Source organism: Lissotriton vulgaris, chromosome 7 (assembly GCF_964263255.1).
Source record: "Lissotriton vulgaris chromosome 7, aLisVul1.2, whole genome shotgun sequence".
In the NCBI taxonomy this organism is placed as follows: domain Eukaryota; kingdom Metazoa; phylum Chordata; class Amphibia; order Caudata; family Salamandridae; genus Lissotriton; species Lissotriton vulgaris.
The window spans coordinates 1,678,773,841-1,678,799,253 of record NC_141695.1 but is presented as its reverse complement, the minus strand read 5'-3'; the positions used below and the strand labels follow the sequence as shown (position 1 = coordinate 1,678,799,253).

General features: G+C 46.6%; 1 protein-coding gene across 4 annotated transcripts in view; it reads left to right on the top strand.

The window, feature by feature from the left end:
- Window positions 1–23,615, top strand: part of ARFRP1 (ARF related protein 1) — a 301,101-nt gene extending 277,486 nt beyond the window's left edge. For 3 of the 4 annotated variants that reach the window (XM_086932758.1, XM_086932756.1, XM_086932757.1), the window contains 2 exons: window positions 14,810–14,910; window positions 18,390–23,305. In XM_086932758.1, coding sequence (XP_086788884.1) covers window positions 14,810–14,910; window positions 18,390–18,477 — 189 coding nt within the window. In that variant the 3' untranslated portion in view covers window positions 18,478–23,305. Of the gene's footprint in view, window positions 1–14,809; window positions 14,911–18,389 lie in introns of all 4 variants that reach the window. The other variant, XM_086932755.1, reaches the window with a different exon arrangement.
- The last annotated feature ends 1,798 nt before the right edge of the window (window positions 23,616–25,413 follow it).

Below are 25,413 nucleotides of genomic sequence, written 5' to 3'. Positions count from 1 at the left end.
TTTCAATCAAACTGTTCTCGTGGCCAGACACCCGAGTAGCCGAAGGCGCAGCACCTTCTGCGAATCATCCGGGGCAGTGACGCGCCGCCCATGTCTCGTGGCAGGGGGGTGGGGGGTCACACAACCTCCTGCACTGCAGGAGGGCAGCAGCCCTCCATGGGGCCCCAAACCCTTCCTGGTGCCGCCAGTCAGCCCCAGGCCAATGGATATCCGTGGGATATGAGATACTTGAGGCCCGCGTCACATTCTGCAAGGGGCCCATCCATCATTTTACCACTGTCTCTTGGTGACACAAAAAAACTGTGATCCATGCATCAGAACAGCACCCATAGAAGTTCTATTGCTGGCAAGTTCACAGACATCCAAGTGCAATCAGTTGAAACACATTAATGCTTTCAGGAATAGAAAAAACAGCAAGGAGAGAAGGTTAGAATTGCTGACAGGCCTGAGAGGACTGGTGAAGGGGAGAGCATGCAAGAGCAGCAACCATGTGGTGCAGTGGAGGAGAGGATCTTAATGGAAGGAAAGGGGGGTCCTGAGCATGGCACCACAAGCGACCTCATGCCTGGGGCAGGGTGCTGGTGACATGCATATGAGAAGGGTGGAGGGAAAAGAGCAGCAGATCAATGGGAGAGAGATGGAGGAGAAAGAGCGAAATACATTGATGGGGACAGCAAAAGAGCGAGAATGAGCTACAAAGAGGGGACCTTTCTTCAGTCCACAGTAAACAGAACTGCCTGCAATTCTGCATCTGTTTACTGTGGATTGAAAAAGAAAGGATTTTACCCACCCCTAATCGTGTGCCATAAGCAGGAAAGCACTTGACAAGGCACATTACAAAGTAAGCAGTTCCTTGGCGGCTGTCTTTGCTCCCCTGGAGAGTCAAGTGTACAAAGGGGGTGGACACCCTTGTTCAACTAGAACGAAATTGTATATTACACCCTGAGACACCAATGGTAAAGAACAGTATGCACTGTTTACTCTCAATCCACGTGCCACAAAGGAGACTTACAGTAGCGACAAGCCGGCTGGTAATTTTTGGCGAGCTGGTAAAGGGAAGAATAATGCGGCTCATGGTTCTTTAACTATGTTTGTGTTTGATTTGACCTGGCTGTGACGCGCCCTTCCCACTAAGACTAGACCACAGTGCGTTAGTTGTCTAAAATGGTTCCCTGAAGTGATGCATTCTTGCCCTGCACTTCCAGGGTATTGTGCTCATAAAACTGTTTCCACACTGCTACTGATGCTGAACCAAGTGTGGCTTTGCATCTGAAGGTGATTCTGCAATGCTGCTCTCTTTGTATCAAGTGTGATTTTGCATCTTCAACGTATTTTTACCTCTGACTGTGATCTGTTATTTGTGCTTTTTAAGGTTGTCCTTACTCCTCATATTAGTGTTGCACTAAGTGTTCTTTTTCACCTCCAGTGTGCTGTCGAATAAACGTGTCCTGCTGAAGCACTCCTTTCACATAAAATGTGGCATCTTACTACTACGTTTTCTGTTAGTACTGAGTGATTTTGCACCTGCAGTGATATCATACTCCAGTTGAGTTTGCAGAAAAGGTGATTTTGCCACGAACAGAGATTTTTGGCCCTAAATGTGGTTTTCACCTAAAAGTGTGTCTCCAGTCTTTGTGTTATACCAAGGATCATTTTGGACCCATTGATTGTTTTTTGGGGGGGTCTACATGGTTTCCACACTCACAAGAAAGGTGCACCAATTGTGATTTTTTTTTTCAAGTAATGTTTTTTTTTTTTTTTGTATTTAATGCTCTCTTACCCAGATCTAGTCTCAAGGGAACTAATGGGGTGGAGGCAGGGAGAGCCACCAACTTTCTTAAGAATTTGTTTTCCGCAGTTGTTAAATCGGATACATTTTCGAACCCCCATAGTTCAGCGCCGTATAGTGCAGCTGGGAGGATCTGGCCCTCATAAATGGCCATCGCCGGGGAGATAGGTTTACTGCTGGATTCACGGAATTCCCTCAGGACCATCCCCGAAACCCTTTGATGGTTGAGTAACATTTTGGCCAAGTGATCCTTCCATGACATACGGCTATTTATCCTGACTCCAAGGTAGTCAAAGGACTCGACCAACTCCAGGGGGACATCGTTCAACAAGAAGTTATTTTTAAATCTCTTAGAGGGGGAGAATGCCATCAGTTTAGTTTTTGAGGTATTGATGGTTAAGCCTCGAGCAGTACAGAAGGAGCTAAACCGATTCAGGAGTTTTTGTAAGCCCCCAGGGGATTTGGAGATTAGTATGGTGTCATCGGCGAAGAGGAGAGTGGGGATTCTTTCCCCCGCCAGGGATGGAGCATCCGACTCCTCCCCCTTCAGATGGTCCACCACTCCATTCACAAATAGGGAGAAAAGAGTCGGAGCCATAACACAGCCCTGGCGTACTCCTCTTTGCACAGGGATTTTCTCTGTCAAATTCCCCTGGGTTCCCCATCTAACCCTTGCATAGTTCCCCTCATGAAGCCTTATGACAAGGGTCAGGAGACCACTTGGGAATCCCATTTCACCTAAAATCTCCCATAATTTTGCACGGGGGACCAGGTCGAAAGCAGTTTTGAGATCTATAAAGGCCATATATAGACTGCCTTTCTTGATGGTGACTTCCTTCCAATAGATAACAAAAAAGCGAAAGACCTGATCCATCGTGCCAACCTTCCTTCTGAAACCCGCCTGCAGGTGCGAGAGAATACTGTCCCCCTCTATCCAATCTCCTACTCTTGAAATGATGACCCTGCCGACTACTTTCTGAATTATATCAATCAGACTAATGGGCCTGTAATTCGCAGGGTCTTCTCTAGCCCCCTTCTTGTACACAGTGACGACCTCCGCCCCCTTCCAGGATTCAGGAACCTGGTGACCCCTGGAGATCAGATTCATAATTGTGGCAATTAATTTAGCCCAAACCTGCGGCTCAGCTATCAACAAATCTCCGGGGATCCCATCTTGTCCTGCTGCCTTCCTCGGGATTAGATGTCTAATCGCCGTCTCTACTTCTATAGACGTAAAGGGAGGCTCGTCCGCCCCTACGAGATCACCATCCCACCGGCTAACTACCTCACAGCTGGGCTTTTCCACATTTCCACCATACAGTAGTGAGAAATGGTCAAACCACTGCTGGCTGGTTATATGGATAGCCAAGGGTTGCATTTTCCTACGTCTAGAACCATTGATCAGATCCCAAAACAGGTTCGGGTTCCTGCTTTTAACAGCGTTGGATAAATCCAGCCAATGCTGTTCCTCCCACTCACTTTTGGCCTTTAATTGAACTTTGAGGTAATCCTTCCTGGCCGCTCTAACCATCGAAGGATCCCCCAAGGTTAGGGCTTTTGTTAGCTGATTCCTTTTGCCCTTACACAATGGCGTATACCATGGTTTACTAGTAGCGGGGGGGATTAAGGCCACCCTATTTCTTTTCCCTTTTGGGGAAAAATATTTACCAACGTGATCGATTGTATCCTTATATACTGAGTCAAGAGGGGGGTATAGTACCCTGCTGGTCTTATGTTCATCCAACCCGTCTTCCAGCTTGGAGGTCAAGCCCTCCACCAACTGCTTTATCGCCCCAAGATCTTCCTCCTTAAGTTTGGCCTTGTCCCATTTTAATCTTCGGTTGTTACTATAGGGGATAATCTCTTTAGATGATTTTAAAGGGCCATTCGGCCTCTTAACTTTAAGAGTGCCCCAATAGAACTTACAGCACAAGGGGTTATGGTCACTATCCTGGGTTGGGAGGACTTCCATATCTATAAGCTCCGGCCAAAAACTAATATCCATTAGGATGTAATCAATACGAGATGGCCCAGTGAGCCTATTAAAGGTCAGTGCCCCAACCTGATCGGATGTAGTCCTACCATTGAGGGCTCTGAGCTTATGGACCCTAGTCAGTGTATTAAGTTGAATTGCCCTAGCCGACCACTTCCTAATGGGAGGCAGAGATAAACTTGGGATGGACCATTTTGAATCCTCCTCCTCGATACCCAAAGGGTCATCCCCGAGGAGGGGTTCAAACGTGCAGTTGAAATCCCCCCCCACGATAATTTTTGCTGCAGCAGGGCAATTATCTAGGGCGGAGTCCAGAGCTGCTAGTGTCAAAGAGGCCGAATCCCCAGGTGTCCCCCTCGCATAGACATTAAAGATGTCAAGCCTGCTACCTACTGACTTCCCCTTAAGGGAAAGATGGAGTATGTCCTTACACTCAAGGTTATAGGGTGTGGCCTCCAAATTTAATTCCACTTTGATCCACACCATAAGACCACCCGCAGGTCTACCCTTCCCCTTACTTGTCGCTGGCAGGAAATGAGTAGTGTACCCTGATTTATGTAGGGGTAGTAGACACCAGGTCTCCTGAAAAAGGCAGACATCAAACCTCTCAATAAACGCGTGCCATTCAGGGATATCTAGCTTCCTTTTTAGGCCTGCAATGTTCCATGAAAGGAAATTTATTACTTGCCGATCATTGGGTACCAGGGTTAACTCCCCCCCATTTACACCTATCCTATCCGCCCTGTTCTTAAGACCCCCCCCCTCCTGAACCCGGAGAGTAGGTATTATAGGGTGACCAATCACACTAGACATTGGCTCATCAAAAGGAGGAGCCTCTATAACGTCACATGTACTAACCGTTTGTACTAGTGGTGGGCAGTCGTCTCCTATATCTATACTACCAAGGGCTCTTGTCGGAGCCTCCCCACCCAGAGGTTCACAGGCCTCCCCCCCTAGAGCTGAACATCAATCACAATCCTCCAGCCTAGAAAGCTGGGAAAACCGATTGTAAGTGTCCAGTGGAGTAAAAGGCCTCAGATGGTTCATCCTATTACCATGGTTTGTCGTATGCCTGTAAGGGACAGTAGACCAGGCAGAGAACTGATCCGGTGGTAGGGGAAAATATTGCCCAAAATAATTATAATTGTTGTTATGGGGCAGTATAAGTGGTAAGGGTGGAGGCCTAAGGGGATAAGACTTGTTTGGGTATTTAAACGGAGCATCCTCTTGCCTAGGGTAAAAATATGTGAGGGCCCGAGGGATTATACAAGTTCCCCCATTTCCTGATGACCAGTTTAATATGTAGTCGACTGCCCGAGGGTCTCTAAAGTTGATCACAACTAGGTCCCCCTCCAGATCTTTTGTTCTGGAGCCCAACCAATTAATGCGCCTGACGTGGGCTATATCTCCATCTATATTTGGCGCTATCGGTCTGTACGTTCTTAACCAATGAATGATTTTATTCTTCAGGTCAACATATCCCTCTTTTTTGTTAGCAGTTAGCTGGGGAACCCCTGTTAGTACCACCACAAAGGGCACCGCTTCAGGGGGAATCTCCACTGGCGGCACCTTTTTGCATGTTACTCTATTTTTGCTATGTTCCCCTTGATCATCTTGACTGATGCTTGCCGGGACCTTAGGGTTTGATGTGTTTGGAGCACCACCTGATTCAACAGCAGGTAACCTGTCTTTTTTAGGAGGCTTTGGGTTTACAGGGGGAGGGTCGGCTGTACCCTTGGGTTGGGATGTTTCCTTGGACAGCTGAGCTATCACATGTGGGGTCTTTTGGGCATTCATGGGGGGGGGCTTTATTGCAGGTGTAGGTTGCGCCACCCCACTCCCTTGGGTTTTTGCCAGAGTAGCTAAACTAGTCATAGCAGCTTCCAATATGGTGAGTCTAATTTCCACCTTTTTGATCGACTCGTTGATAGGTACAAGGAGAGATCTTAACATGAACTCCAAGTTCCCCATCAATGTTGGGGAGGATGTAATGTCCCTATCAATATTACTGGTACTATTGTCTGGGGGCCCAACCTCTGTGGCTGCTTCAGGTAAGCTGCAAATCAGTATTGGATCTACTAAGGGTGCCGGGTCCTGAACGTCTGCTAAGGTAATATCATTTAGAGGGGGGGTTTGATCCTTATTCCCAAAATCTAAATGCGAGGTTTTAGCTTTGCCTAGGACCTGCCTACATTTCCTTCTTTTTTTACTTGGTGGTGGACGGTGAATCTGTACCGCAGGTGACGGCTTGGGTTTCTGTTGCCTAGGTTTAAAGGTTGTCTTGGTGCGGCTGGGGCCGGGGGTAGGGGTAACAATTGAAATATTATCCTCCACTAGAGACGGTGTGGATACAAAGTCACGGAATAATAAGGGGACGTCTTCTAAACTGGTGTTAGCCACATTCAAGTGTATAGAACCTACTTCCTGATTTTTGGCAAGCGAGGAGCTATCCAAGAGAGGTTTGAGCTTCATACTCTCGACAGAACGGCGACGCTCTGCCCTACGTTTAGCTAGTGTGGAGTCCTCGTCCCCCTCACTCTTTTTTTGGAAGTAGTTCTCCAGGGACCCATTACGCAGACTGACCTTTCTCCCTGGGGTGTCCTCCTCAGTAGCCATGACCCAAATATAGGAGATAGGGGTCTACGTACAGCAGTTGTTAGGGGGATGGCCCTGCCTGGCCTCCGCTGGCCTACGAGGGCCTCAGAGGGCCCGCCCTTTGCCCGGGCTTAGCCCCGGGCGCTCCCGCGCGCTCCCGCGCAGCAGGGCTCAACAATTAATATTGACCGCTTCCTCCAATTGGGTGAGGGGGCGGGACGATGAGGGAGAGCAGCCCAGGTGACACGGGCTCGGGGTTTCCCTTTGGCTCCTGGGAAACGGAGTCCAAACCCCGACGCTCGCAGCCCTCGGTCCCGCTCTGCAACAAGTGGTCTTCTGCCCCTGGTCCTAGGGCGACGCGGGACCCGCGAAGCGGGTTCCGCTAGCAGCAGCCTTGAGGAGAATCCGGGTGAGTGATAGGAAATACAGCAGTCCGTCCCTGGTCCGGGTCAAAGGAAAAGCGAGTCCCGCCTTCACAAATCACACGGGGCACTTTATCCCGACCCAGCGGCAGGGGGCGGGACGATGAGGGAGAGCAGCCCAGGTGACACGGGCTCGGGGTTTCCCTTTGGCTCCTGGGAAACGGAGTCCAAACCCCGACGCTCGCAGCCCTCGGTCCCGCTCTGCAACAAGTGGTCTTCTGCCCCTGGTCCTAGGGCGACGCGGGACCCGCGAAGCGGGTTCCGCTAGCAGCAGCCTTGAGGAGAATCCGGGTGAGTGATAGGAAATACAGCAGTCCGTCCCTGGTCCGGGTCAAAGGAAAAGCGAGTAATGTGTTTTTGCACTTAAATATGATTTTGGTGCTAATTGTTATACTACTGTTTTGCACCCCTAAATGTGATTTTTGGTCCCCAATTATTTTTCATCCAGCTACAATTGCCAGAAGGGTGATTTTGCACTTCATCGAACTGTCAATCAAATGAGATAACATGTTAATTCACAGCTTTTGCACCTTATGTGATATATTTTTACCAAATTTACTCTCGATACTTGATGACTTTGCACCTAAATAGGATGCAACTCGCCAATTACACCACCCACCTTCCCCGTGCGTTTTTGTACAGGAATGTGATATTTGCTCCTAAATGTGTTTTTTGTACCTAAAAAAATGCTCAACTCTCCCACTGCATATGGGGTACTTTTGCGCCTAAATGTGGCTTTGCACACATTTGTTTTCACATTCATGCTGATGTTGCATGGAGGATGGTTTTGCGATTTTAGATGAAAATCTTTAAGTGGAAAATCACGTTTTGTCACCCAAATTCTGATCTTTTGGCTTCTTCAATGGTTTGCACTCTTCTCTTAAGCATTAGTTTGCACCTAAATGTGCTTTTCTTCCTAATCGTGTTTAGCTCCTAAATTCTCCTCTGCATTTATCTAAAAGTTCAACCTTTAGTAATTTAGCACCCAAAATGTGATTTTATACCTGAAGATGTGTCCACATTCCCCATGATGTTGCACCAAGTGTGATTTTATGCACAAAGGTAAATTTGCAGCTATTCCTAACTAGCCACCTTTTATACTATACTGTAGTGCACAAAGACTTGAGCGTAGGTCATTTTACTTCTATACCCTATGCCACAGGCAGTTTTTCTGTCTACCTTTAACATACTCCACTAGTGTCCACCTTTAATGCACTACATTATTGACCACTGCTGTACAGCATGTTTCTGGCCACTTTTGATACGATACTCTACAGTGGTGAGCACAGCACAAGGCAATCTTTCTTGACAGCTACAATAGTGAGCACACTCCGGTATCCTGTCTTTCCACTTTTAATACGCCACAGAACCACGAGTCTTTCTTTTAATCTTTAATACACTATGGTGGTGTGTACAGCCCAAGTCATTCTTACTTGCCACCTTTAATACACTGTTAGTGACCATAGTGCCCATCAGTATTTCTGACCACCTTTAATACACTCCAATAGTTTACACAGCCCGTCAGTCTTTCTTTTCACCTTTAATACTCTACGTTAGTAACATCAGCCCTACTGTTTCTGCCTACCTTTGATACCTCGTACTAGTGAACACAGCCACAAGCAGTCTTTCTTTTCACCCTTAATACTCTACGTTAGTAACCTCTGCCCTACTGTTTCTGCCGTGAACACAGCTACAAGCAGTCTTTCTTTTCACCCTTAATACTCTACGTTGGTAACCTCAGCCCTACTGTTTCTGTCTCCCTTTAATTCCTTGTTCTAGTGAAAACGGCCACAGGCAGTCTTTCTTTTCACCTTTAATACGCTACATTATTAACCTCAGCCCTACTGTTTCTGCCTCCCTTTAATGCCTTGTTCTAGTGAACACGGCCACAGGCAGTCTTTCTTTTCACCTTAAATAATCTACGTTAGTAACCTCAGCCCTACTGTTTCTGCCTCCCTTTAATTCCTTGTTCTAGTGAACACGGCCACAGGCAGTCTTTCTTTTCACCTTTAATACGCTACATTAGTAACCTCAGCCCTACTGGTTCTGCCTATCTTTGATGCCTCGTACTAGTGAACACAGCCCGTCAGTCTTTCTTTTCACCTTTAATACGCTACATTATTAACCTCAGCCCTACTGTTTCTGCCTCCCTTTAATTCCTTGTTCTAGTGAACACGGCCACAGGCAGTCTTTCTTTTCACCTTTAATACTCTACGTTAGTAACCTCAGCCCTACTGTTTCTGCCTCCCTTTAATGCCTTGTTCTAGTGAACACAGCCACAAGCAGTCTTTCTTTTCACCCTTAATACTCTACGTTAGTAACCTCTGCCCTACTGTTTCTGCCGTGAACACAGCTACAAGCAGTCTTTCTTTTCACCCTTAATACTCTACGTTAGTAACCTCAGCCCTACTGTTTCTGCCTCCCTTTAATTCCTTGTTCTAGTGAACACGGCCACAGGCAGTCTTTCTTTTCACCTTTAATAGGCTACATTATTAACCTCAGCCCTAGTCAAGTCAAGTCCAGTGATTTATATAGCGCGCTACATACCCAGAGGGTCTCAAGGCGCTTTAGGAAGGGTGGGGAATTACTTGTAGAATATCCAGGTTTTAAGTTGTTTTCTGAATGTAAGGTGGTTCTGAGTGAGGCGAAGGTGAGTGGGAAGTGAGTTCCAGGTTTTAGCTGCCAGGTAGGAGAAGGATCTGCCTCCCATGGTGGTTTTGTTGATGCGAGGTACAGTTGCAAGGGCTTGGTTGGAGGATCGTAAGTGGCGGGAGGGGGTGTAGAAGGAAAGTCGTGAGTTGAGGCATTCGGGTCCAAGTTCGTAGAGTGCTTTGTGTGCGTGGGTTAGGAGGCGGAAAGTAATCCTCTTGTTAATGGGGAGCCAGTGGAGGTTTTTCAGGTGTCCGGAGATGTGGTCTTTACGCGGGATGTCTAGTATGAGTCTGGCTGAGGCGTTCTGGATGCGTTGGAGTTTTTTCTGGAGTTTTGTGGTGGTACCGGCGTATAGGGTGTTACCGTAGTCCAGGCGGCTCGTGACCAGTGCGTGGGTGACCGTTTTTCTAGTTTCGGTGGGGATCCAGCAAAATGTTTTTTTGAGCATGCAAAGAATATTGAAGCAAGAAGATGAGACGGCGTTGACTTGTTTGTTCATAGAGAGTGAGGAGTCCAGGATGACACCTAAGTTCCGTGCGTGGTCCGTCGGGATGGGTGCTTTTCCAAGGGCCTCCGGCCACCAAGAGTCATCCCAGGCGGAGGGGGTGGTACCTAAGATAAGGACTTCTGTTTTGTTGGAGTTCAGTTTTAGACGGCTGTACTTCATCCACTCGGCTACTTCTTTCATTCCTTCATGTAGGTTGGTTTTGGCGGTGTTAGGGTCTTTGGTGAGTGATAGTATCAGTTGAGTGTCATCAGCGTAGGAGATGATGTTGAGGTTGTGTTGGCGTGCGATAGCCGCGAGGGGACTCATGTATACGTTGAAGAGGGTGGGGCTGAGTGAAGATCCTTGCGGCACGCCGCAGATGACTTCGGTAGCTTCTGATTTGAATGGTGGCAGGCGGACTCTCTGAGTTCTTCCGGCAAGGAACGAGGTGATCCATTCCAGTGCTTTTCCTTGGATTCCGATGTTTCTGAGGCGTTGTATTAAGGTGCTATGACAAACTGTGTCAAAGGCTGCGGAGAGGTCGAGGAGGATGAGGGCGACTGTGTCTCCGTTGTCAAGCAGAGTTCGAATGTCGTCTGTTGCTGCGATGAGTGCGGTTTCGGTGCTGTGTTTGGTTCGGAAGCCGGACTGAGAGGAGTCGAGGGATTTGTTGGTTTCGAGGAAGGCGGCGAGCTGGTTATTGACAGCTTTCTCGATGACTTTGGCCGGGAATGGAAGGAGCGAGATGGGGCGGTAGTTTTTGAGTTCGGTGGGGTCAGCTGTAGGTTTCTTCAGAAGGGCGCTGAGTTCAGCATGTTTCCAACTTTCCGGGAAGGTTGCGGAGTTGAGGGAGCAGTTGATGACGTCTCGGAGGTGCGGTGCTATAATGGAGTCTGCTTTGTTAAAGATGTGGTGAGGGCATGGGTCTGTGGGGGATGCTGAGTGGATAGAGTTCATCAGACGGATGGTGTCCTCAGTGGAGATTGGGTTCCAGTCATTGAGTATGTTCAAGGGGGGGCGGGGGTCCTGCAGAGGGTTGGGTGGGTTGGTCTTCGGGTCGGTTGTCGAAGCTGTTGTGGATGTCTGCAATTTTGTTGTGGAAGAATGAGGCTAGGGAGTCGCAGAGGGCTTGAGAGGGGGTGATGTCGTTGGAGTTGGCTGAGGGGTTGGTAAATTCCTTGACGATGTTGAATAATTCCTTGCTGTTGTGGGCGTTGCTATCTAGTCGGTCCTTGAAAGCGGCTTTCTTGGCATTCCGGATCAGTTGGTGGTGTATACGGGTGGCGTTTTTGAAGGCGTCCTTGGTGCTGGTGTTTGGGTCTTTTTTCCAGGCCTTCTCAAGGGAGCTACAGAGTTTCTTGGATTTCTTAAGATCATCGTTGAACCAGGAGGCCTTCTTGCTGCCTAGTTTGATTTGTCGTTTTTTCAGCGGTGCTAGGATGTCGGCGCTGTTGGATAGCCATTGGGTGAGGTTAATGGCTGCTTGGTCGGGGTTTGAGGAGTGGGCGGGGGGGTTTTGAAGAAGCGATGAGGAGATCTGGTCAATGGTGATTTTGTTCCAGTTTCTTCTCAGAGTGGGTTGGGGATGGTTGTTGGATGTGGTCTTGTTGTAGGTAAAGTGAACGCAGCTGTGGTCAGTCCAAAGGAGAGCTGTGGTGTGGCTGAAGGAGACATGTTTGCTGGAGGTGAAGATGTGGTCGAGTGTGTGACCTGCGATGTGGGTGAGGGTAGTGACAAGTTGTTTAAGTCCGAGGTTGGCGAGGTTGTCCAAAAGGGTGGTGGTGTTGCGGTCGTTGTTCTTTTCAAGGTGAAAGTTGAGGTCTCCCAAAAGGATGTAATCCTCGGAGGGGAGGGCGTGTGGGGTGATGAAGTCCGTGATGTCTTCACTAAATTGTGCACGGGGTCCTGGTGGCCTGTAGAGGAGGGAGCCTCTGAGTGTGGTCTTGGGGTCGATGTGGATCTGGAAGTGAAGGTGTTCAGTGTTGGCGAGATTGACGTCTGAGCTGGTTGAGATGCGGATGGATTTCTTATGGACGATAGCGATGCCTCCTCCTGTTTGGTCGGTACGGTCCTTGCGGGTGATCTTATAGCCTTCCGGGATGGCTATGGTGATGTCTGGGGCTGATGTGGCGTTCATCCATGTTTCTGTCAGGAAGGCGACGTCTGGAGAGATGGTGTCTAGTAGATTCCAGAGGTCGATGGTGTGTCTGTGGACCGAGCGGGTGTTGAGCAGTATGCATTGTAGGTGGTTGGTGTCAGATGTTTGTTTTGTGTTCGTGGATGAGATGTCGTTCTTGGTGCCGTCGAACTTGCAGGAGTGGCAAGAGAAGGGTCCATGGATGTGTCCGGGAGCGGCTTGGACGCAGTTGGGGAGTCGGCCGGGGTTTAGGGCTAAGAGGGTGGGGGCGTCGTATGAGATGCGGGTGGGGTGGGGAGTACAGGGGCCAGGGGTCTGGCGCTGGGCGCGGTCCAGGCGCGGACGGGCATAGACGGGCTTACCTTTGGCGCACCTTCGGCGCGAATGGGGCGCGACCGCTGCGCGTGACCGCTGCGCGCAAGTGCATCTGTCATATACGGATAGTGGAGGGGGAGGGGCGAGGGCGGCTCAGCTGGGAGGCGGGGCGGGCTCAAGAGGACGTGTTTCTACACAGAGCACAACAACAAAAACATAAACAAAATGGCAGCGGAGGGGTGAGCAGAGCAGAGCGCCGGGGTTATCGCGCTTTAAAAGTGAAAGTCACTGTGGCAATTTAAATGCAAACAAAGCGAAGCAGCAACCAAGGCAGTATTCAGGCAATTAATCACAACATCAAAACGCAGCACAACGATACCAGCTCTCGGCAGTGAGACTGGGGAGCGACCACTCAGCACAACAGCGATGTTTCTGCCTCCCTTTAATTCCTTGTTCTAGTGCCCAAGTCATTCTTACTTGCCACCTTTAATACACTGTTAGTGACCATAGTGCCCATCAGTATTTCTGACCACCTTTAATACACTCCAATAGTTTACACAGCCCGTCAGTCTTTCTTTTCACCTTTAATACTCTACGTTAGTAACATCAGCCCTACTGTTTCTGCCTACCTTTGATGCCTCGTACTAGTGAACACAGCCATGGGCAGTCCTTCTTTTCACCTTTAATACGCTACATTAGTAACCTCAGCCCTACTGTTTTTGCCTTTCTTTAATGCTGTGTTCTAGTGAACACGGCCACAGGCAGTCTTTCTTTTCACCTTTAATACTCTACGTTAGTAACCTCTGCCCTACTGTTTCTGCCTTTCTTTAATGCCTTGTTCTAGTGAACACGGCCACAGGCAGTCTTTCTTTTCACCCTTAATACTCTACGTTAGTAACCTCAGCCCTACTGTTTCTGCCTACATTTAATATTATTTTGAGCACAAGCAGTGCTTCTGGTCACCTTTAATATCCTGTGGATGTGCACACATTCTCAGGCATTGTACCTAGCTTTAATACTCCACAGTAGTGAGCACAGCCCCAGGCAGTCTGCCTGTTCACCTTTGTTACACTTTGCTACTTTGCACAGGCCTAGGAAGTCTTTCTTTGCACCTTTACAGTAATTGTGGCAGGCTCAGGTATTCTCAATGTGCACTTGTAACACACTACACTAGTGAGCAAGAATGTTGCCCTGCCCTGCTTAAATACACTACAGTAGTGAGCAAAGCAGCAGTCGTGTTTCTGTCCATCCTTCATGGACTATGGTGTTGCAATTCAGCCTGTCTGTCCAGCTTTAATGGGGAAACGGCCATTACAACGAAGCCTTTGCAACGAAATCGTTAACCACGCATGCAGTACAACGCATGCGTGGTTAACACGAAAGCCTTTACCACGCATACCTTTACTACGAGGTTTGTAGTAAAGGTATATGTGGTAAAGGTAAAAAGTAAAAAAAGGGGGGCTCTCCCCCCCCCCCCAAAAAAAGAAACTCCCCGGAAGTCACGTCGGGTATCAGCGTCGTTTAAGAGAAAACGGAAAATAAACTTCCGCTTTCTCTTAACGACGTATGACGTCACCACGCTAGTAATTGTGGTAAATGTTATGCGTGGTAAACGAATTCCGTTGTAACGCATGCGTGGTAAAGGCATGCGTTGCAACGGAATTCGTTGGAACGTCATATATTCGAACAACCCAAACACTGTTGTGCTCACGACTGTAGTGCATCGAACGAACAAAAGACGGTGGCGTTTTGCTAGTATTACGATATATGAAGGGAACAACTCTAGTGCTTTAAAACTTGTGACAGCATGCTGATTCCGAGCTCACTCCTGTGGAAAAACTGCCCGGGTCAGCAAAACGCCACCGTCTTTTGTTCGTTCGATGCACTACAGTCGTGAGCACAACAGTGTTTGGGTTGTTCCAGGTTTGCAATGCTGCATGCTCAGTTTATAGTTCACCAGTGTCGCTCTACCTTCAATGAACTATGGTGGCGAGTGACCACGCACGAAGACGTGCTGTCACGCGCACGTGGTATGTACTGAGCGTGGAAAGACAACTATTGAGTGAGCGGTCCGATCTCTACTCGCATATGGTGGGGTTTAGATCATATTCTAGTTTTTGTATGTCTAATGTTGTAATAATATTCATTTGGCTTTTTCGAGGGCACTGGTTTGCGCAGCAGCGTGAGGGTCCCGGGGGAGGCGGGGGTCTCCTTCTCATCGCCTCCAGCCCGCCTCACCCACCCTACAAGCACCAGCCGCCACTCATTGACATGAAGCGTGGGAACAGGGAAACTTGTAATGTGTTCTTAAGCCTGTTTTTCTTTCTTTATATGGTACGCGGGGTCGAATGTTTTCCTGCTCTAACTCGAGATGTGTTTTCACAGCCTCTGTGTTTAATGTGCGCTCCTCTCCCCCCAGGGCTGCCTTTCCATTCCTGACATCAAGACGGCGTTCAGCGACTGCATCAACAAGATCGGCAAACGGGACTGCCTGACGCAGGCCTGCTCGGCGCTCACCGGGTAGGCACCGACCCCTGACCCCGCCAGCCGCCGCTCACCCCGGTTTCCCAGAAAGTGCATTATTTCCCGCCTCAGCGACTGCGTGTCAAGTTTTCTGCCTCATCCCTAGATATAATCCAGCATTAGCTCCCTGTCACACAATTCTTGATTTCTAGAAGTGAGTCAGGGATTTCTGTAAACCGCAAAAACTTTTAATGTATGTAATCCTAGACATAAGCCTACGAATGGTAAATTGCTTTTTAGGTCTTGCCTCCCAGACTGACTCAGACTGACCTACAGTGGCCTTCTCAAGAATTTGCAGAGGCTTACAGCCAGCATGCTCGTGCTTTGTCTCTGTCCTTTGTTTGCTTCTTAGTTAGGGGTTTTCCATGTCCCAGTTTATCCATCTTGTGTTTGTCCTTCTGGAATATATGCTCTTTACCATCCCTTTGACTGTCTGTCTTCTATCCTTCCACTGCTTACTTTTAAGGAACTTTTCTCCCCAGAGTACTTCATGAGAGTTCATGTGTTTCCAGCGGTCTCCCTTGTGTCCCTCCACCCCACATGCTCCATGTTGTTTTCTCTCGCTCATGTGCTGCTCCATCTTCCCCTGTGCTTAGGGTGACCAGATTTTTAAAACCAAAAACCGGGACAGACCACAGACATAGGAGCAGGACTGTATGTTGTCACTTATGGACACGGTGACTTAAGTGACAGCATTCACTTACATAGAACTAGTTGACAGTATTCGTTGGGTGCACATTTTGTTCCATTTCTCAAAGTTTTTTCTGGCTCATGCAAGAGAGAAAGGATTTTGCACAAGGTTCTACGTCACAGGAGGAGCCATTGTCTGGTTTGCTTTGAATGCTGGAACTTGTAGTCTTTCATTTACATTAACTGAGAACAACGCCACAAATGTGGAGGGCAAACGTTAGGACCCTGCTGTATAAACAAACCTATACTTTTCGGTGGGGCTTCGGTTGTTTTGAGATGCACATAACTCAGAAATTAGAATTATTTCAGTTCATTGAGAATATAACAAAAGAAAACACACCCAGGAACCCTTTTTCAGTGCCAATATACCGATTAGAATTATGCAAGGCACATTTAGAACTATTAGGCTAGAACACACTTTTTTGACGATTAAATTCCACCTTTCCCTCGCTTATGACCCATTTTCTGTGATGATGCACTGATAAAGGGTCATCAGCCTGGGTTTTGCTGAGTGTCTCCACCTACGCTCCTCATTCCTCTTAAATGCTGCTGAGCTGCAGAACGAGTCGACATGGCTCATCTGCAGAGTAAGCTTCTGTCTGTAGTGTGATTGTGCAAGATAGGCTAGGTGGAACTGTGAGCATTGCATTGGTCAAAATGTTGTGCACCCACAAATTCCCACAGATCCAATGTTGCTGAATCAAAACAGTCCTCCTTCTCACACATCGCAGCCAAAGCCTGGAGCGACCCCCCGCTGCACCTCAGAACCGCCCCTTCCCTCGGAGACTTCCAAAAGAAGCTCAAGACCTGGCTCTCCCAGAACACACCGACCTGATTCCATTGGCCCACCTTTCTCAGGTCCTCACCCTACTCGACGCCTGGACACCCTCGCGGGTGATTGGCCGGGCTTTACAAATGGATGCAACATCTTCCTTTTTAGGTTTGAGCGTTTTTTTGTGAGCTTCATAGGATGAGTACATCTAGGAGACCTGCCTCCCCACTTTTAGAATTGCTCATATATTTGAGTTTTTGGAGGAGTGTCGGGGTGGGGCGGAGTTGTTTTGTGTGAATGCTTGAATGTGTAGTTGTTCTTCCTTTGCTCAACTCAATTTCCCCTGGATGGAAGTGGGGTTGTTCAGTGGTTTGGGTGGACAACTTTCCATTATCTCTTCGCAGAACACTTTACCGTTGTGCAGACTCTTTTGCACCTAAAGACCCTTTGCGTGCACGTATACATTAGATGGCGTCCACAGGCCAGTGTAGGGATATTAAATCACAGAGTTAATTTTTGGTAATTTCTTAAACCGCTCCTCTAAATCAGTCTCGTTTTAGAAAATATATCTTGGCAAGATTTTTAGCTGATCATGTCTGATTTCTCTGTCATGCTGCATTTGCTTTTCAACCACTTGAGCACCATCTGGAGACCAGTTTGCAAAAATAATTGTTTGATCATCCAAATGGAATGAAAATGTCTTAAGACCTGAAACACCAATGGTAAACAACAGCATCCACCATGGATACTGTCCAGAAACCACTTACTTCACTATGACCTAGAGAAAAGGTCTTAAAATCTGCTCTGTCTTTTTCGAAATATATAAAACTTTTGGAAAGAGAGGCTTAGAAATGGACCCGATTCACATAGCACATGCTTTAAAAAACACACACTGACAGGTTCCCGGACAAGATGGGCAACTGACTGGGATGTGCATACATCCCTAGTAGACCGAACATCCAATCTTGGCTTGACCAGAATGTGCTAGAGATAAACACTTCTAAATCGGGTCAAAATGCGCAATGCAGTGACACCCACCACAAAAGAAAGGGTGGTCCTTTGGCCTGTCCATCAGAATAACTGCCAAGTTGTGATCTAGTAGGCTAGTTGAAAATTGTGTGACCAGGAAACCTTGTTTTTGATCCATACCTCCACATTTGGCCAAGTTGTGTGTTTCTGGACAGTCACCTTTTTAACTTACCCGTTAGCCTGCATTTTTTTCCCAAAACTGGGAGCGTTTAGAATCAACAGGAAAGCTTACAGTAGGGTTGTGGTAATAAAAACTGGAGTTAAGTAGCTTGGAAGTGGAGGTATACAGTCTCCACTCTCATGGTCTGTCCACCAAAGTGTAATATGGCGGTAAAACATTAGCTTTTGGTACAAGAGGACTGTATTACAATCTTGGGTCTCCAATTTACTAAATTGTTTGACCTTGGGACGATCATATTCTCCTTGTGTCTCTGTCCCCTGATCTGACAGTGCGTCTGTCTGTATCTTCAAGAAGGCCTAATGGAAGCCCCCCCCCCCCCCCCCCACCCCAGCAGATTTTGTTTTCCTTTTATGTATTTTTCCTCCGAATGCTTTTCATATTTACATTCCGGTCTGATTAACTGCAAGTCTCCCCGATCTTGATTTGCATCCCCAAGGGGAACCAGATCCCTGCAGCAACATTGTGCAGGACCTCTCTTGTGCTGAAGCTCCCTTCTCCCAGTCACAGAAAAGCACCTCTTTCACACCACTATAGCGCTAAAATAAGGAGACCCCCCTGCCAGGCCACTCAAGGTGTTCTGTCAGGCAGCACAAAGTATCCTGTCAGGGAACTATCCATGAGCAGCAAAATGCAGAACAAATGGTGTCTTGCCCCAGCTGAGAGCAGGGAGTAGGACAGACCACCTAATTGCAGGTCTAACCTGTTAAAAGAAGGGGGGGCGGGTGGTTGGCCACCTTACCTATGGTAAGGATGTATTGGTTTGTCTTTTCTTTGTTTCATGCATGTAATTTGTTTTCTTTTTAGCCAAGGACTGAACGAGGGCATCGAGTGGATGGTGAAATGTGTGGTGAGGAACATTCACCGACCCCCGCGGCAGAAGGATATCACATAGGCGATGGCTGCCCCTCAAGCACCGCGTGGAGATGGCAGCGCCTTGAAGCAGTGTTTCTGACGGCCCACATTCCTGAGTGACCATCTCAACCTCTCCTGCCTCATAGCCCAGGACATGACTGGCGTGGACTGCTCCAGAATGCTCGAGCTTCTGTATGCCATGAACACTTTGAGTAATACTCGAAATGGCAGTTGTTTCTGTTGTTTTAGAGAGGGGACAATGTTCATACTTGTTATCCTTTCATCTCTGCAATGTGCATTCCATGTTTACTTTATTGTTTTAGGGATTCTTTTCTTTCAGATGCTGATGGTTATTGCTAGCTAGTACTTTATAGTAAATTATTGTTGTTTTAAGGAAGCACTGCATCTCTCACCCCCCACTAGTCTCTCCTACACATGAATATTTTCAAGATTTGTTTTGTATCCTAGTACTTAAGCTCAGTAGGATGGTATTTCTAGCTTTGTCATGGGTGCTGCTGCCTTGTTTATCAGTCGCGTCTGCATTTGTCCTGACTGAGTCCTTCTCCATGCGTTACAACATTTTGGGTTGGGCTTAACATACCTCAGCCCTTTCTGGAGAAGCTGTGATAATGTTATTGTAGATATCGTTGATGGATAGAGTAAGTGCACTTAGGCCTACATGGAGTCTAGGTGTTGTCCCACGCTGTGGTGAGAGGGGTATGTAGACAATTAAGGCTCTGGAAAGTGGAAGGAATAGACAGGGCCCAGGGCGTCCGAAGTGGGAGTCGCACCCTTGGAACTATGAGTTACTAGATCCAGTTTTAGTTGATGACATTAAAAGATCTGCTTTGGATCGATGTGTTAATAGACTGAGCCTGCGCAGAAAAAGTTATGGTGGAGGGTAGTCATTAATAAACCTAGTCTTTTAAAGTAATTCATCTAAGCTGCAGAGGTAGTGTTAGCTTTTGGAGGTGGAGGTAGAAGTGATAGTCCAAGATTAGGAAGCTAGAGTTAATAGAGTTAAACTAGGAGACGGTTTAGTTAATGAACACGATTCTAGCAGCCAAAATCAATCGATTTTCCTTTAGAATGTGGAGTTAGTAGATCCGTTCTTAGAGAGTCCAGTGAATAGATTTAACCTTGATGGATGGAGCTCCAGGACGTAGCATGAGTATGTGGACACTGGCCTGCAGGGGTGCAGGTATCAGACCTAGCACTAGATAATCCTGGTGGAGCGGCATGGTTAGGAAGAGGGATCGACCGCTACTTGGGCTCTGAAGTTTATCGACCTTGTATGGGGTATGAAGTTAATAAATGTGGTCTTAAAGGCCGGATTTAATCTACTTGGATTTTGCTGGTGAAGGGGACAGGGGGCGTAATATTTGAGAATATAGTTAATAGATGGGTCTATAGGTATGGGAGTTACCATAACAGGCATTTGTGATTGGAGTTTATAGGTCTACACCAAATGGGTAGAGGAAATCTACATACCTTTCAAACAGTCTGTGAAATGTTTAAGTGCTCTAGCTAACAGCTTTAGTTGGAGCTGCAACATTGCGTAGGAAAGTTAATTGATGTATCCTCAGAGCTACGGGTTCAATTAGAGCTTTTGATACATCATCTAATAGGGTGGTTGTCTGATAGTTGTGAGTATGCACCTTCCTTTTTAGAAGTCTTCAGTGATGCAGCTCTTTGATCATCAGTTGGAAGCTCTGATGTTCTATTAAAAGTTGTATCCTTGTACCTGCAAGCAAGTAATGGTGTTGGTAGACTTTTTCGAGGGATTCATTCCATGAGTGAATTGATGCGACCTGGCCTTCGGTCGTTTGTTTATTTGCTGTTCTAAAACATCCCATAGAGCCGAAGCCCCAAAAGATTGCAACAACAAGCTTGCCCTTGGAGTTTCTCGTAGGATAAAGTCAGCACACCTGCCCGTGAAGGGTCACTGTTGTATAGCAAAGGTGGTCAATTGCTTTTAAAATTACAACCCAATGAAAGGATTTAGAGCCCTTGGAGCTACAGCACTAAGGATTGCATCTGGCAGATTTTTCATAAGAGCGTCTTCATTGTAGATCTGCCTACGGGATACCGTAATCAATGTGGCTGCCTCCAGAGATGCTTGAAGTTGGCCTTTTGTTATGTGCCAATAATGCCACAGTTGTTGATGGACCTACCTTCGCATCTGCGAGAAGTGTGGAGTTGGTGACCTTCCCCGAACAGCACACATAATGGCAGATCTACAGTTAAAGCTGATTTAAGGATTTAGTTGATAGACTGCCCATTGCAGCTCCTGATATTGTCATTATGCCCTTTAAGACTGCTAGAAAATAATAGTTGCAAGTCCTGCGCGTAGAGGGGCTTGCAATGGTTAATCTATGTGTGGAGATTTTTGAAAAATGTGAGCCTTAATCATAGCCCTTCCAGTGATGGCAGACCTACGAGGAAGCTGCAAGAAGGTTATAATGGATTCTCCTGTCTGTGGGCCTTTTTCAAATTTTTGGGGATGGTGGGATGGAATGAGGTATGGAGAGGCAGGCCTTTGGACTTGCTTTCCTACTCCAGTTGTCAAATATTTAGTGGCTTCAATCTGAACATTAGACTTCATATTATTCTAGAAACGTCCTGCCCCTTTCTTCCCTTAGCTGTGGAGTGGAGAGTCGCCCTTTTTCATTCAGTTGGTTCATGTCACACTACACTGTATGTGTGTTCTTATATAGCGCTCGATGTATCCTTGGGCATCTCGGCGCTTGCCTTGGGAACCCGTCCTGGTTTTTCTCTGTGAGATTACCCGTGCTGGGCATCCCCAAGGTGAAAGCCAGGCATCCCGCCGCGGGGGGCCGTTGTGGAGACTAAGCAAGCTTGTTGCCCAGAGCTGCATAGTGTGAACTCGTGCTTAGAGTGGGCACCGAAGTGAGAATTTTCGAGTCCGTGGACAATTGGGTTCAGGACCCTGCCGCTTCGGGAATCGAACCCTGGTCCCGGGTCTGACCTCAGCTTCAGGGTATGCCTCCTCTAACCAGTGAGCCACACTTCTCCACACACTGTTTTTGACGTGGACTCATTCCTTTTCCTCTTACAGAGAAGAGCAGGCCAGTTCTCATTGACATTTGCCATTGGCTGACTTTGGGTCTTAGCAGTGTAACAGGTAAGGTTCGATAGTAAAGGCATGCGTAAAAACAATGCACAGATCTTCAGCCTACCAGGGGTCTGCACATATGACCGCAAATAAGGATGTCTTTGTTAGCCAGCTACAAGCACTGCCTTTTGGACAGCGAAGTGTTGTTTTTTTATTGAATCGCTGAATTCCCAATTTATTCCCAGGTGACATTGTTTGCTGTTGTTGTATCTTAGACTTTAATGGCTTTTTTGTCCTTTCCCTTGCCATATTGTCCAAGCTAATTTAATTCTTTGGCAGAATAGCAGCCAAATTGTGGAGAGTGTATTTTCCTGTAGGATAAAGGTCGTAGTTGGTGCCAGGTGTGGTTTAAGTTGTATGGTGCTACTGCCAATCTGAATGAAGGATGTTGGGGTTCTTTACCAAAGTGTTTTGGACACCACAATGCAGAAATGTTCAAACACATAGTGAGAGAGAAATACTGTGGTTCATTCTCCTGTAGTCGGGGTAGATGGTAGGGTGTTGACGACCCTTGTTGTAGGTAGTACTTGAAGGTCTTTTGCCTCTTTTCCTACAATTGGGGAGCTGCTTCCCTTTCTCCTTTGATTCATTGCCTCTTAACTTTTAATGCCTGGTGGTGCCAACATCTAGAGGATGTGAACTCTGTGATAAGAAACAGGAAACGTCAAGAGAATTGCTCAAATGTGTCTGCAATGATTACATAAAAGTATTGTAGACACGTGGGTGGATGTGGTAATTCATTTGTTGATCCGTCACTGGGGTGGTGGCGCGGAGAAGGGCAAAGTACTTGTTTCCATAGCAGTTATGTGACCAAAACCACATTTTGAGTCACTCAGCTTAGTTTTCCTGTTTCCCTTAAGCGTGGGGATAGAAATTGCTGAAGGATTGCATAACATGGACTCCTGTGTTTTTTAGCACATTAGTACTTTTTCCAGCCTTCATGCATCGCTCGGGCTAGAAGTAGGCAAGTGGGTATGGAACATAGAGGAACAAGACGTAAAGTAGTGCTAAGACCAGTATTTACATGCATGAGCCCCACATGGTATTAGCGTTTGCACCTGACCAATTCAAGGATATGAAGTATGTTGTAAACACTGGTCGAGCCTGTACAGTCCTTTTCTGCCATTTTACCCGGTTTATTTTTCTAAGGTCTGGGTTTAGTAATCCCAAGGTTCTGCCCCACAGTGATTTGTGTTGAATTTAGTTTGCCTGAATTTGCTCTTGTCTGCAGACCTGCAGTTTCCAAAAAGTCTGCACTAGTGTGTCAGTTCTGTTAGACAGTTAGAGCGTGGACACCACTGGTGACCCCGCGTCATATTAAAAGTCATTTTTTGGTTCACGTGGAAACCACTGTATGGACGTCTGGATAGTGTTACATGCATCGTTTTATTTTAATCCTGGAGCTGGTATGGATGCAGCATAAATTGGTTCAGTAATTCCTTGGTTAGGCATAGGTACATATGCTTTCAAAAACCTGTACACAACCAATCTAACGTGCGCAATAGACCTGCCATTTGTTCAGTCAAATTGGGAAGGGTGTTACTAAACGCATACAGTTCGAAATACTTACTATTCAAAATATAATTTGTGTGTAGGACCAATGATTGTACTGTGCACATGAACACAAGATTTCTGCCTTTTGTTATCACCATAGGAGGTTCATCTAACTTTACGGGCTAATAGGATGTTATTTTATTTGGCTAACATTGATGATTAAACAAACTACTGTAAATCTACCCTCAGTTATGAATATTATGGTGAACAGAAAGGATTGAGAACGTTTATGTAGTACTATTTATGTGCCTGTATCAGGGGTTTGTCCTAAAAAGGACACAAACTCCTCAACCACAGTGCATTGTATGCTTCATCTTAGCGGTTATGTCCTAACCAGCATCAAATGTTGCAGAGTGGGCTGTCTATAAGCTCTGTATCTTTTTTAGGACTGTTGGAGTGTTAATGATGGATTGCACAGCTGATGTTTCCGGTAAGAGATTTTACCTTTCAGGAGTGTCCTGGGAAATAAAATTGTGTAGTGATAGCCAGTGAAAGTCCTGTTGCCTTCCTTACACAAACACTATGGCCTATTAGGACCCTTCCAGCCATTCCGTCTCTATCAGGTTCGTCGACATGTTTCGACTCTCTATGAGTCAGGGGCCTTTCTCAGAACTGTATTACCATTGCTACCCTTACTACATGTATTTCTGTCCTATACTTGGTCCTGTTAAGAGGGTAGGAAATAGAAGGGAGGGAGTAAGATCGGTTTCCAGAGAAAACAGGACTCCTTGGGTGTCTATACACTGGGTACTGAAAATAGTGGGGTATAATAATAAAAACACCCCAGCAAATCACACCTCTCGCCCCCCTTGTAAGTCCTATAAAACCTGGATGATCAACAGCATTAGTTTGAGGCCCTATGGGGCTGTCCGTCACCAGTTTTTATAATTTTCCTGGACTGTTTGAGATATCTGCATCGTTTTAACGCCTTTTCATAGAAGGAGATGAAGAATGTCTTCTGTCTTGGAGCACTATTCCTCATCCTATATGAATGGAGCTTGAAGGGTATGCTTAGGAAGATACTGCTGCCCATACAGATAACCGCTGGATTAAGAAGCGTTCATCAAGCTCAGGTCTATTCAACATGGATTAGAGCATTGGGCCCCTGGGGCCCAAGACTGCCCGTGTATGAATAGAGCTGTGTCTTTGTACAGAAACTCTTTCCCATCGATTCAGGTGAAGTTCTACAGAGAATCTCCGGTGACATATAGATGTAGCTATATAAATCCTTGAAGAAATACACCTGTTCCCAGATACTTGAAAGGTATTATTAGGTCATTACCGTACTATGAGGCTCTGGCCAAAACCTCAAAACTAAAAATACATGTCGGGCATTATCGTCTGACCCTGGGGGAAGCTGAGTTTAGAGACTTCTAAATAATGACCCCCCCCCCCCCATGCACCATTGTTTGCTCGAAAATGAGAAATGTTTAATTTTGAGAAGACAACTGGGGAAGTAAGTACTAGTTCAAGTTCATGAATTTATATAGCGCACTACTCACCCAGAGGGTCTCAAGGCGCTAGGGGAAGGGGGTTCAATTTTTGTCGAATAGCCAGGTTTTGAGTTTTTTTCTGAAGGAAATGTGGTTTTGAGTAAGGCGGAGGTGAGTGGGGAGTGTATTCAAAATAACTTTATTCGGTTTTCAGTATGAAAGCCACAAAAGTACAAATTTACACAGTAAAAAATCATTAAAAACATTAAAAGTTCATGATATGTTAAAATTAAGGTCTCATACTAAACAATGCGTTTACTCGAGTCCATATTATGACAAATTCTGAGTTTTCTCATAAGTTCAAACGATGCTTAAGGCACATTCTAAGGTTGTGTGCCACAGATTTTGACACTAGGGTATTCTCCAAGAACTGCAATGCCAGGTATGCTGGGCGACATCTTCTGACCTTCATTACTTTTAAGATTGGTAAGATCCACCTCTTGCGGAATGGCGTATAAAAAGTACAAAAGAAAAGAACATGAATTGTGGACTGAGGAGAATTGGAGTCACAAGGGCACGCTGTTGTATTATGTGTCCAGTTGTTCTGAGTAGGAAATGAAACCATGATATGGAAAAGATTGAACCTGAAACGGGTGAGAAGTAATTTTTCAAATTGGGTCAGGTCTTGCTGCAGATATGGTTGTATGGATGGAACAGTTTGTATCATGAGGCAGTGTTGTACTGATGGTTTGCCTATTTCTGTCATCAGCCGTAATTGGGCTAAGTGAGACAGGCATATCTTTTTTAGTTCTTTTTTCACTATGTCTGTTACTGACTGCGGATCGTTGAAGAA